The 14,162-nt window shown below is 35.6% G+C and overlaps 2 protein-coding genes across 2 annotated transcripts; both read left to right on the top strand.

Moving 5' to 3' along the window:
* Positions 1-2,001: 2,001 nt before the first annotated feature.
* HELRODRAFT_170119 (hypothetical protein) lies at positions 2,002-3,244 on the top strand (the record flags this gene model as incomplete). Its single annotated transcript, XM_009015936.1, has 4 exons — positions 2,002-2,195; positions 2,374-2,442; positions 2,853-2,912; positions 3,106-3,244. The coding sequence occupies 4 exons, from the start codon at positions 2,002-2,004 to the stop codon at positions 3,242-3,244; spliced, it is 462 nt and encodes a 153-aa protein (XP_009014184.1).
* A 4,012-nt stretch (positions 3,245-7,256) lies between these two features.
* Positions 7,257-11,284, top strand: HELRODRAFT_170118 (hypothetical protein; the record flags this gene model as incomplete). Its single annotated transcript, XM_009015935.1, has 3 exons — positions 7,257-7,323; positions 7,402-8,452; positions 11,233-11,284. The coding sequence occupies 3 exons, from the start codon at positions 7,257-7,259 to the stop codon at positions 11,282-11,284; spliced, it is 1,170 nt and encodes a 389-aa protein (XP_009014183.1).
* Positions 11,285-14,162: the final 2,878 nt, after the last annotated feature.

Genomic DNA, 14,162 nt, shown 5'->3' with positions numbered 1-14,162 from the left:
CATATAAATATCGTGTTTAGAACTTTATTGCATTTCTGATGAACTGCAGTGTAGTTGGTATTTACTCTTTTGAAATTGTAAAAAAAACAAACGCATTGTTATTATTTATAAATTCTCTACGTGCATTTGGATAATACTTTCGTGGTTATTGTTAGTTTGTGCTTCTATTTTTCGTATTTAAGTAATTGGTTAATAATTTTTATGTTTTGAAATATTGTGTAAAATATTAATTAAGTTTTATAGATCATTAGGTATATTTAAAAATTATTTAATAAGAGCTTGTACAAACAGTTTATTTAAATAAAAATTACTTTTCTACTAATCAAGTATATATATATATATATATATATATATATATATATATATATATATAGGTAGATGAATTTTATTTTAGAAATTTCTAAGACAGAATAAATTTATATTTGAAATCCTGGTTTCAATTCCTTGCTGAGCCATAAAATTGTAGGAGGAGGCATTGTAATTTTTAATTTACTGGTGAAAAATGAAGGAGGGAATAAAAACATCAAAGAGAATTCAATTATTCATCGGCCAAAAAATGAACGAACATTTCAGCAAGTATTTCAGACGAACATTGATGTAGCAATGATGAACTAGATGGCATCTTATCAATTGTTACTCAACAGACTTTTGCGGATGTTTTATTTGCTTTTAACTACTACTTAATAACTTTTGCGTCAACGTTAAATTTTTGAAAAATCCCCATCTAGAAATGTGTTTGTGTTGCAAAAATGCATCTGTGACAATGCTTATAAAATTTTTAATGTGTTAGTAATTGAGTATACAAACGTTGAAAATAATTTTATTTCAAATTACTTTTTTAATCAATTGAAATAACTGACACAATACGACAAAATTATATTAAGTATTGTTATTGAAAAGATACTCGTGAATAAATTTCCTTTAATGCTCATGAGGTAAGAAAATGAAGGCAAAATTGGACGCGTGTCATGCGCATGCATAGGAAGGTTGTATCGTCAGCATGAGCTAACAATCCATCAAACATGTAACCTCCGAATCAATCGAGCATGAAATAAATGAAGAAAAATATTTCTTTTTTATTTTTTTTATCATGATTTGCTGTTCTTTTTTATTTTTTTTGTCTGGTATCTTGACTTTTGTCCTTATAAAAATGTTCAGTCCCAGTTTTTGGTTTATTATTTCTAAGCGTAATACAATCGAGTGGTGAAGTATTGAATCGATTTAGAACACAACAAAAGTTTCAGCAGTTATACCATCCAATTGCAATTTTGCGCCAAAAAAACATTTAAAAACATTTTTAATTAAAGCTACTCGAAAATAGAATAATTTTACAAATCAAAAATAAAAATTTATGCTCACGCTCCAGTAATTTTTTTTAAAAGACACTTCCATAGTGATTTAAAATCAACAGTTATCTCACTAACCGAGTTTTTCCAAAGTATTTAATTTTATTGAAGTTTTATTGCTTCTGCTCTGCTCACCACTAATAATTAGCAATCAATTGCTGAAAAAAATAAAATCTTTAACAGGTTGGTAATTTCTAATGAGTTTAATTTTTTATGGCTTTTCCTGTTGGTTGAAATATCTTTGAGCCAACATGCGAGCCATGCAAGTATCACATACAGTTAGCAATATAAACACAAAACTGAAACAAACTATCAAAAAGACAACACTCTTTCGTGTTTTTTGAGAAGAACAAAATAATTAACTACTACAAAGGAATAAAATATGATACAACATAAACACTAACCATAATTTAATATGTATTTTTAAACCAAATGCGCTAGAAAAAGTCACCACGCACACTCCTGGCACACACACGCATACGCATACACGCACGCATAAGCACGCACACACAGACTACACACACTCAACACACACATATTAAACTAGATAAGAAGAAAAGTTTTTATAAATCGGAGAAGTGGACATGACAAGACATTTCAGAAGAGGAACATGTCGTGAATAAATTGATGGTGGGAGATGACCTGAAGAAGAGAGATGGAGCGAAGAAGTGATTGCGCTCCTTCCACGTTGCTGACCATTATCATTCATGCCACGATCAACAAGTTTCAACAAGTTTCAACAAGTTTCAACAAGTTTCAACCAGTTTCAACCAGTTTCAACAAATTTCAACAAGTTTCAACAAGTTTCAACCAGTTTCAACAACCTTCAAATGTTCACAAATGTCAACGGTGACGCATCGCTGACGACAGCAATTATTTTCTTGAAAACAAAACAGAAGTTTTTTTTAATAAAAATCAAAAAAGCTGAACAAACATCTGCCAGCAAAATTACTGTAATAAGCAGAGTAAACATTCATTAGCAACCTTATTGTAACAAACTCAATAAGCATTTGCTACCAAACAACAGAAGCACAAAAGCTTACAGCAACAGCAGTGTCGGCAGCAGCAGCAGTAGCAACGAGGATTTCAAAATAATGTAAACAAAGTGACAACGTCATAAATGCAGACTGCAAATAAACAACTCTGCCAATAGAGATGCTACCGACGAATTTGTAAAGGAAAGTATTTCATTTGGAAATCGACAGCAGATAACAACAGCTACAAAGAACGCACGTGAAAGTAGCAAGCCGGCAACTTTTCTCTGCAACCTAATAAGAAGTTATTTTAAGGAACTTGGGGATAGCATTAATTTGCTCAATTTAAAATCAACGATTGAACAAAACATATTTAGATACACCCACACAAACACATGCTCACTCGCACACACACGCACAAACAACACACACATAAATCAGAAAAAAACATTTTTGGAGAATTCGCCTGCAATGACAAAACCAGATGTAACAATTATTTAGTTTAAACTCTGTCTCATCGACGCTCATTCAGGTATGAACTTCAACAAACACAGCACAAGAAGGCTTCTACTGTTGTTCTCTTCTTAGCAAGGTATCAAATTTTTTCATTTTGAAATAATTTTGCAAACATTTTAAAACAAAAAACAGTAAAAAAAAAACAAAATGAACAGCAATAACAACTGCCTCTTTTTATGATTGCACATTACGTCAACACAGCGATGCAACGTCACCATAAACAACATCACAGACAATGGCAACAAAAATAATGACATCATCGTCATCAGCAGCAACAACAACAATAACATCAGCAGCAACAGCAACATCAACAAAAACAACAACATCAGCAAAAGCAATCTTGATAGCACATCTGAAACAATTGAGCACACATCTTTGCAATTTATAACTGCTTTCCTGATTGTGTGATTCTGAATGCATGAAGTTTAGTGCAGCGGGTAAATAAAGCACAACTGCTCCATTGCAGCTAGAGACAGACGACAACAACAAACATTTAATGACATCAACAACGTCAACAACCAAACAGAATGTTTTAGGGACATTGAAAACATTCATGTCATCAATATTAAATACATTAACAGCCTGACCATTACATCATGTTGGATAAGTTACATCAACATCAAATTAATATTAAAATTACATTAAAAGAATGATAAAACTTCAAAAAGTACTGAGAAAAACGTTTTTGTGGTTTTCATAATTTAATCTTGATTCATTAGTGTGATCGGTCGTATCTATAATTCAAAGTAGACCTCATCATCATTATCAACGGTGCAACATTATCACCTTCACATCATCCTCATTTTCATTATCATCACTATCACCATCATCCAGATCATCATCATCATCACCTTCCAGATCATCATCATCACCATCAACGTCATACTTTTTATCATCATTAACATCATCACCATTAAAACAAACATCATTGTCATCTTACGTTATTTATGGCTATTCTCTTTAATTGCATTAATGATAGGTAATAACACACACACACACGCACCCACACACATACATACATACACACACATACATACACACACACACACACATGCACGCATAAATACATAGTCACACACATGCACACATACATACATACACGCACACACCTACACACACACATACATTCACACACACACGCACGCATACATGCACACACACGCAACACACGCACACATACTGTATTGTAAAGTCAGGTATCGAAAAATGTAAAAAAATCTCCATTAACAAAATTGACAAAAACCACGTCGACATCGATACATTAACATGCCCAGCATTTAATACAAGTGTCATCACATTAAACATAACACAAACAACATCAACATCATTAACAACAACATCAAAAACAACATCATTAACAACAACAACATTTCCAACAAAGAACGCCAACAACAACCGCTACACCCCCAGTAGCAACAACATCAACATCAGCAACAACAACATCCATGACAACACTAACAACAACATCACCAACAACATTAACAACGATATCAACGACAACACCACCATTAACAACAACAACACTTTCAACAAACAACACCATCAACAACAACAACAACTACACCAACAACACAAACAACATCATTAACAACAACAACTACACTACCAACAACAACAACACTAACAACATTAACATCAACAACAACATCAACATCAACAACATCACCAACAACAGCAGCAACACCAACGAACGACAGCAACAACAACAAAAACAACTACCACTACCAAATACAACAACAACAACATTTCAAACAAACAACAAAAAACAACAACAACGCAAACTCCAACAACATTATCACTGAAAGATTTAACGCCAGCAGTAATTATTTTGCCAGAGACAAAAAAAAACAAGGAATTCCATGACAACATGCCTCATAACAACAAACTCGACAACAACAGATTGATGATGATGAAGATGACGATGATGATGCAGAAGATGAAGATGATGACGTACGAAGATGATGATGATGAGGACGAAGATGATGATGATGACGTACGAAGATAATGATGATGTAGAAGATGAAGATGATGATGACAACTATACAATTGTGACGATGATAATGATAAGAGCAGAGACAGAAAGATGGTGACAAGATGATGAAAGTAGAAGGATGATGATGATGATAATGAGGAAAGTAGAGAGATGATGATGATGAAAGTAGGAAGATGATGATGATGGTGAAAGCAGAGGGATGATGATGATGATGAAAGTAGAAAAATGATGATGATGGTGGTGAAAGTGGAGGAATAATGATGATGATGATGATGAAAATAGAGAGATGATGATGATGAAAATAAAGAGATGATGATGATGGTGAAAGTAAAGGGAACAAAAACAAAAGCAAGTAAAAAAAATGAAAATATACTTTTCACAGCATCAAGTTGATGAACGGTTATCTATCTATACGCCGATGTGAGCAGAAGAAAAATTAATAACAATCTTATATATAAACACCATCATTCTAAATCACCACCACCACCACCATCATTATCGTCATCGTCATCACCATCATTATCATCATCGTCTTCACCATCATCATCGTCATCACCATCATCGTCTTCATAATCAACATCGTCATCATCATCATCATCATCGTCACCATCATTATTATCATTATCATCACCACCATCATCTTCATTGCCATCTTCTACATTGTTATCAATGTCATCATCATCACCATCATTATCACCACAACCATCATCATAATCATCACCACCACCATCATCATCCCCATCATCATCATCATCTTCCACATTATTTTGTCACAACCATTGTGGTCACCAATATTATCATCATCGTCATCATCATCATCGTCATCACTTCAATCTTTGTTGACATTATTAAAATTATCACACTTTTATCATCATCATTGTTATTTGATTCATTTATCATCACATCTACTCATTCAAGAAAAAACTGATCTACCATGGCTTTAATCACCATTATCGCCTTCGTAATCATCATCACCATCGTAATCTCATTTTTATTTTTCCTATTTAATCATCATCATCACTCCCTTCGTTAGGATGATATATTTATTTTCTACTCACCCTTTTACTCATATTTGTCATCTATGCCATCATCATCATTATCATCGTCATCATCATCTCCTCAACGATGTATTGAATGTTTTAAATCTTTTGAAGAGGCATTCATCCATTGGCTACCTACCCGCATGTTGTATGAAACAATAACAATATCATTTTGATCAATACCCACAAACACCAACAACAACGACAACAACAGCAACAACAACTGCAACAACAGCAACCCTAACAACATCAACAACAACAGTAATAACAACAACAGCAGCAGCAACAATAACAACAATAAAAACATCAAAATAATCTCATACGCCGATCTCCATCTAAACAACGGGTCCAGACGCAAACATTTTGAACCACCGGCTCAAATGCTACCTGCTAAAGTTCCATGACTTCTTCAATAAAAGAAACTTAGAGATCTCCACTTTCAAGTTCACAGTCACTCTTTTTACATCTCACACACCACAATACCATTATCACCCTCAAATCAAAATCAACAATCAGCTCCTGTCACTAGATAGAACACAATCTTGAAATATTAGGCCTGACATTCAAAACACTGCTGTCTTTCTCTCAGCAACACAAGTTGATGATCTCCGGGGCCTTTAAAAAGATCAATATTTCGGCCAGAACGAGAAAACTCTACCGCAGACATACAAAACCATCTGTCACACCACAATCAAGTTTGCCTGTCCTGCCTGGTCTCGCTGCTGCTGTCCAACACCAGATTCAACCGGCTCCAACCTTCGCAGGCTGTCATATTATCGCATCAGAACAGCACCTGCATTCGGAATGCCAAATGCTATCAGTGAAACAGCATGCTATGGCATTATTCTCAACAGCTTCAGAGCAAAAATAGACAGAAAACACAACGATATCTGCCCTTTTTGTCATAAACATTCAGACGATGTCCCCCTTCTGTTTAACTGTTCCAAAAATTTCAGGCGTCTAAAAGAGATTTAAAGAGGAACCTGGTTGCAGTGACAAACTGACCCAAGCCTCGCCTAGAGCGCCAACTGGACAACAACGACAACAACAATTATAATAATAACCATAAAAACATTATCAATATAATCAACAACAACATTACCTATCATTAAAACATCATCATCGCGTTTGAAACAGACAGTCTATTTTTTTAATCAGCTCTCATAATTTTCAGATCATTAATTTTTAATGGTTTCGTATCATTTACTTTTTTGACATTTTGTTATTATTAATGTTAGGTTTCAGATTCTTCAAAAGATAAAAAACACAAGAAATAATTTTTTAATTTTTTATAATTCTGTGATGTATAAAAATGTCATCACAATCAAATAGATGATTGTTGAGTGTCATATATTTTGTGCTGATGATTTTCAAAGAATTATCTTGAATGTATTCATTGAAACAAAAATCTTTAAAAATTGTAATATGGAAGAAAAGAGAAAACAGAACTGAACGTTCAAATAAGAAAGTCAAAACATAAAAATAAATTCAACTAAACGCCCTACCAATCAACCAACCAACCAACCAACCAGCCAAACCAACCAGGCTCTGGAGCAACTGCCTTCTCGCGGTGGATCGTCAAATTGGACCGTCAAATCAGTCGATCCAACAAACAGTTGCAACAAACCCTCCCCACCTGGATGTTTCCCCGGGGTTTTCATCGACGGAGCGGGCCATTCCGGCCGTCCTGCTCCGTTGCCTTCTCCTGAGAGCCGGAATTGAAGAAAATCCAGGTCCCCCAAAGATCTGGATCTGCCCTGGATGCCATCAAAGGATAAACAAAACCCAATATTCGGCCCGTTGCAGAACCTACTACAACTGGCATCACCTCAACAATTGCTTAACAAACATCAACGGTCATTACTATTGTAATAACTGTCCTCACCCGTCCTCAAACTCAAGATGCTTGTTGGCGTCTGCTGGCGCCTCACAGCGGCCAACTTCAACATCATCATTCAACAGCTCAGCCCGCAACAAACCATCAACATCACAAGCAGTAAGTGCCGGAAAGTTAAATTTCCTTCAACTAAACTGTAACGGCATAAAAAACAAACAAGAGGAGATTCAGCAACACCTCATAAATCACAACATCCACATCGCAGCCCTTCAGGAGTCCAAACTAACAAAAGGCTCAAAAAATCCGGTTTTCAGAGAATACGCTATCTACCGCAAAGACCGAGGAATAGGTCGAGGAGGTGGTCTCATACTACTCATCCACAACAGCATTCCCTACAGCATCAAGTCATTACCAGATGTTCCAACAATTGAGAGTCAGGCCATCACAATCAACGCAAGCGACACAGATATCAACATTATCAACATTTACATCCCCCCACAATCCACCTGCCCAACAGGTTTCACAGCATCCATATCAAAATTTTTATTAATCCCAAATGTCGTCTTGTTGGGAGATGTCAATGCACACGACCCACTGTGGTATTCAAGTCTAGAGGACACACGAGGAGAAGCCCTAGCCAGTGAAATCGAAAATTCTGGCTGCAGCACACTCAACTTGGATACCCCAACGCATCTCCCAGCATCCGGCCAGCCTTCATCTCCAGATATATCTGTCGATTCTGATACGTTGATCATTAACATGGAATGGTCCACGATGACCTCACTCTCATCAGATCATCTACCCATTCACATCAGCTTACAAACAACAATTCAACATATTAACCCCCCAAAAATCAGATTCATAAATTTCGCGAAAGCTAACTGGGATGGTTTCACCAAAGAATCCGAAGCCGGATTTTCCAATCAAGTCTTCCCTCCCAACCTAACAGCAGCCGAGAAATCGTTTCGTCGTATTCTACAGGACGCAAGTGACCACAACATACCTTCCGGTAGACGAATTTCCTGTACTCCAGGTCTATCGAAAGAAATCACCGACCTAATGAAAAGACGAGATGACATCAGAGCTACAGATCCAACATCTAAGGACATAGCAACCACATCAACAATAATTCAACACAAAATCAACAAATTAAAACAATCGCGTTGGAAGGAGTTCCTGGGCACTTTCAACAAGATAACCAACACCAAGCGCTTCTGGAGCACCATAAAAGCTCTTAGCGGCAAACCAACTCAATACCCCAACATCGCTATTAATTTCAACAACAGGTCACTAACCAACAACCTGCAAATAGCCAACTCATTCAATAAAATTTTTACATCAGCTACGAAACATTCATCAAACAAACTAAATAGAATCACCAACAAAGCCGTTAAAAAATTTTCGCTTGACGACTATCCTACACTAACTCCCAACCAAGTTATAGAAGCTATTAAAACTTCCAAACTGTCCAAGGCAACAGGACCAGACAACCTGACAATATTTCATCTAAAACACCTTGGCCCAAAGGGAATTTCCTTCCTAACAAATATTTTTAACGAATCACTACGAACCTGTAGGATTCCTGAAATTTACAAGAAATCAAAAATTATTCCCCTACTAAAACCCGGCAAACCAGTTAACGACGCAAATTCATACCGTCCCATATCTCTTCTATGTCCGGCAGCTAAAGTATTTAAAAAATGCATTCTGCCGATCATCTCGAATCACCTAACCTTAGCGAGCCATCAGCATGGTTTTCGCCCACTTCATTGTACAACAACAGCTCTCACCACGATGGTCACCGACATTGCAAACGGCCTAAATCAGAAGAGGCCAGCTCACCGAACAATCTTAACAGCATTGGACCTCACAAAGGTCTTCGATACCGTTAACCATCGCATCTTAATCTCCGACCTCATGTCATTATTGCTTCCACGGTCAATTGTCCGCTGGTTGTCAAACTATCTGCATGGACGCTCTGCATCAACAGAATTCCGTCGACAATTTTCAAAACAACGAACCATCCGCTCAGAAGTGCCTCAACGTTCTGTATTGTCACCAACTCTGTTAAACTACTACGTCTCCAAAATACCAAGCCCGCCTCCAGACGTCAAAGTTATCTCTTATGCAGACAATTTTTCAATCTACACTACAGGTCCGAATGCAGATGATTTGACACTTCGGCTCAATTGCTACCTTCCGAAGCTTTACGACTTCTTCAATAGCAGAAACTTGGAGATTTCCACCTCCAAGTCCACAGTCACCCTCTTCACCACTCACATTTCACAGTATCACTATCATCCAGCAATAAAAATAAATAACAGTTTATTATCACTCGAACATAATCCAAAAATATTAGGCCTCACGTTAGACACGATGCTGTACTTCTCACAACACCATGAAAAAACAGCATCCAAGGCCTCAATAAAGAATAATGTTTTAAAGGCACTAAGTGGTACAACCTATGGCCAGGACAAGGAAACTCTTTTACAGACCTACAAAACCATCGGTCGTTCAACAATCGAGTATGCCTGTTCTGCCTGGGCATCATTGACATCAGACTCAAGCTTCTCACGTCTTCAACGCTCCCAGAATGCCGCCCTGCGTCTGATTACAGGTTGCCGTGTGATCGCTTCAGAACGGCACCTTCATCCAGAATGTCAGATGTTAACGGTAAGGCAGCATTCGGAGCTAATAGCATCACAATTCCTACTCCTATGCCATAACCCTAGCTACCCGTGCCATCATATCATCACACAACAACACCCGCACCGCAACATAAAGACCACCCTCCTCTCCAAATGGGCTTTAACAACCCATGCGGTTCTACCAACAACTATAAATAGCGATTCTCTGAAATCCGCTCTAAAAACACTTCACAATAACACCATCAAAGCCGCCACAGAGACGTATCAGTCGCCGTTGTTGTTGCTTGACGGATGGCCTCCACCTACACCAAAAATAGATTCAACAGAAGAATCACTTCTCAGGGAAATCAGACGAACCCTAGCCCAACTCCGTTCTGGCCATAGTATTCTTCTAAACAGCTACAAAAACAGAATTGACAGTGAGCACCTCAACATCTGTCCTTTCTGCAACAATCATACAGATGATGTACCGCATCTATTTAGCTGTCCACAAAACACCACAAAACTACAAACAATAGACCTCTGGAGAAACCCAATTGCAGTGGCGGTTTGGCTCCGGCCTCGATTGGAACCCTAGGGGTCCCCCAGAATGGGGCAACAACAACAACAACCAACCAACCAGCCAACCAACCAACCAGCCAATCAACCAACCAACCAAAACATACATGCCTTCATTTTCACGGAAATCCATTTTCTAGATTTTCTAACAAAATAATAAAAGTAAACGTGATGTTAAGATTAACTTGCAAATGTTTTTTCATGGCCAAGTAAGATTGATTGCCATGCAAACTCGCGAAATTTTTTGTAATTTTTCAACCAGAATTGAACTTGACTGGCATTATCGATACATTCATACCCATCCATACGTCCACAAATAGATGCTATAAATTTTTCATATCTCTGCAGTTACACATGCTTTCAACATTATAAATTAAAAATAATCGACTATTGATAAAATTTAATTAACAAAACTTTTTCAAACCGCCAACCGCTTAGTCAAAAATTGCGAGGTGTCAAAAAGCATTCAAAATCTGGGTTAATAAACAAAGATTTTATTGAAATTATAAAAAACAAAAAAACATAGATAAAAATGAGATAACTTTTTCCAAATGGAGTTGATTTTCCACCTAGTTGACTAACTTGACAACCAACTTCTTGTCTCCATGCAAAGGAATGTTTCGTAACAACTAACAACATGGCATCTAAAACTACAAACTAATTACAAATAATATTTTGCTAAAAATTATGAAAAATTAACCAAAAAATTATTACAAATGTTGAACTCACCTAATGTAAAAGGCTAATGCATACTGGATTTTTGCGAACGCTAAATTTGTGAAGCACCGACCAAAGAAAGTGTGATTAGATTGTACGTGTCAGATGTCTGCTTCAAACATCACCATCCCCATTCAACCTAACTTCTCCGCGCTGACCTTTCATAATATTGTTATAACCGTGCTACCGAACGCACTACATTCTAGCGTATTCTAGAATGTTCTAGTGACTGGAGCATTCTAGAGTATGCTAGAATCGGACCATCTAGAAGAATCTAGAAACGACGCTTGCGAAGAGTATATAAGCACACGTCGCAAGAAGATTAGCGATTAGTGAAATTCGTGATTTTGTAAATTCGTGACTGTGATTTTGTGAATAGCGATTTGGTGAATTATTTAAAGCGATATTTGATTTGTTTTGTTGACGTTGTCATAGCGATAGATTTTGAACAATTTAAAAGTTAATTGTTGTGTTAATTTGAATTTGCTAGAAATAAACGATTAGTTGATTTCTTCTGTAAATAAAGTTTAATAACTAATAACTGTTTGGAGTATTTTATTCAATCGAAGATTTGAACCCGTCGCATCGTAAATCGGTTACGACAGCGAGTATTATAACATTATATCGACACCCACAAAACAGAAATATTGTTGGCATCATCAGTTATCAATATCGCTAATCTTATAAACAACATTATTTAATAATAAATAAATAAAACACTCAATAATTAAGATTGATAGAATCATTGTCTTCGAAAATCTCGTAAAATATAATCAGATATTGCAATGCCGTTCGTTCTGCTCCAAGTTAATGTAAATGGCCGAGGATCGTTTCACGCAGTTCAAATTAAGTCCTAAAGTGTGTTTCTTGAAAGAATATTGACAACAACAACGAGATTAAATTTGAATCAAATTAAAATAATCTGCTCTTATAAAAAATTTATGCCAAGAGTACGAACATACAAACGAATCTCGCATCTTTAAATGAATTCAACAACAAATTTTTTTCATTATTCTTTAATAAATCAGAATCTGACCAACGCAGAAACTGTGACAACATACAAAACAATAGAATAGAGTGATAACGGAAATTAAATATTGGAGTAAGAATGTTTAAGCAAAAAAATTTCATAGTTATGTAAAATCGATAAATGTGTAGTGATAGTCTATCCTAGTTGAAATTAAAAGTTCAATGTCATTCAGGTTTTCCATTTCCATAATCTGAGTTCATGTATGCAGTATAAACACGTTATAAAGTATACACGCAGGCACATCCATTCACGTGCGTACTTGCTCTTACATAATATTTTTCAACTGTTACAATCAACACCAACTCACGCACAGTTAGTTCAGAGTTAAATAATTAAATTACATACATAATTGATGGTTACAAATGCTTGCAGAAATATTTTATGCCTCTTTAACACGGGTTTACCTACATTTATTCATTGGTCTGTAGAAAATGATTGCACTGTAATGATTACAATGCTAAACGCGAATTTAGTATGCGTTATTTTTGATTTATTTATATTTAATATTTGTTTAATATTTAGTCACAATTAGATCCTAAATTAGTATTTTTACAAAATAATTATTTAAACAATAGGCTTTTGTTTTATTTTGTTGACAGCCAAACCAATCACATATCTACAAATCCTGTTTGTGATAACGAAAATCCTGAAACATTAAGAACAAAAACGAGAGTTGCTATTTCGAGAAGCACCATTGTTGTCTGTGAATGAATAAATATTTATATTTCTCGCGTAAATTGTTTTTGTTCAATTTTTAACTTTTTTCAGTTAAATTTTGTACAAGATACAAATTTAATTACTTTAAATAGAAGAAAGATTTTGTCACGAGATGACAGACCCAGCAACATTTGAATGCATTAATGATGGATGTGTTTGCCTTTGCGAACTTTTGATAACTTTCTGTGCTTATAAATTTTTTCTGACATCTTGAACCACGGAGATTTTTTTAAATTAAAATTAAATATTATTTAATTATGAAATAAATGTTTTTGGATATATTATAAACATTATACTTACAATTATTATCATTGTCATCGTCACAATCATTGCCACAGTCAATGTGGCAATGATTGTGACTCAACTCACTCATCAATTGTTTTCGCTTGGAAGAAATTTAAACGGGGAAAAAATTTTCATGTACGAGCCGTCATCGAGTCAGCAAACATCGCACGTATTGGTGTTCATCATGTTTTGACATTCGGTTGTTTATTTTTGGCAATGAAGTTTTAACAGAAGGCAAGGAAAGGTTTCAAACTTTTCTCTTCATTATATTGCTAGAAAACTTTCTAAATGATCTCTTTTCAGAATTTTAAAGAATTGTAGACATTGAAATTAACTGATGTCTTGGATACTTGGATACTGGTAATTGATTTGAGATTTGAAAGTTAGTCAACCAACAGGCAACACGTAAAATTACAAATCATTTTTGAGTGAAAGTAGCAAATTGAGAATAAATAAACTTCTTATAAAAAATTAATTATTATTATTATTGTTATCATCATC

This window comes from Helobdella robusta, assembly GCF_000326865.2.
Source record: "Helobdella robusta unplaced genomic scaffold HELROscaffold_17, whole genome shotgun sequence".
Classification (NCBI taxonomy): Eukaryota; Metazoa; Annelida; class Clitellata; order Rhynchobdellida; family Glossiphoniidae; genus Helobdella; species Helobdella robusta.
Note: the sequence above shows the minus strand (reverse complement) of the source record. Positions and strands in the feature narration are given on the sequence as shown.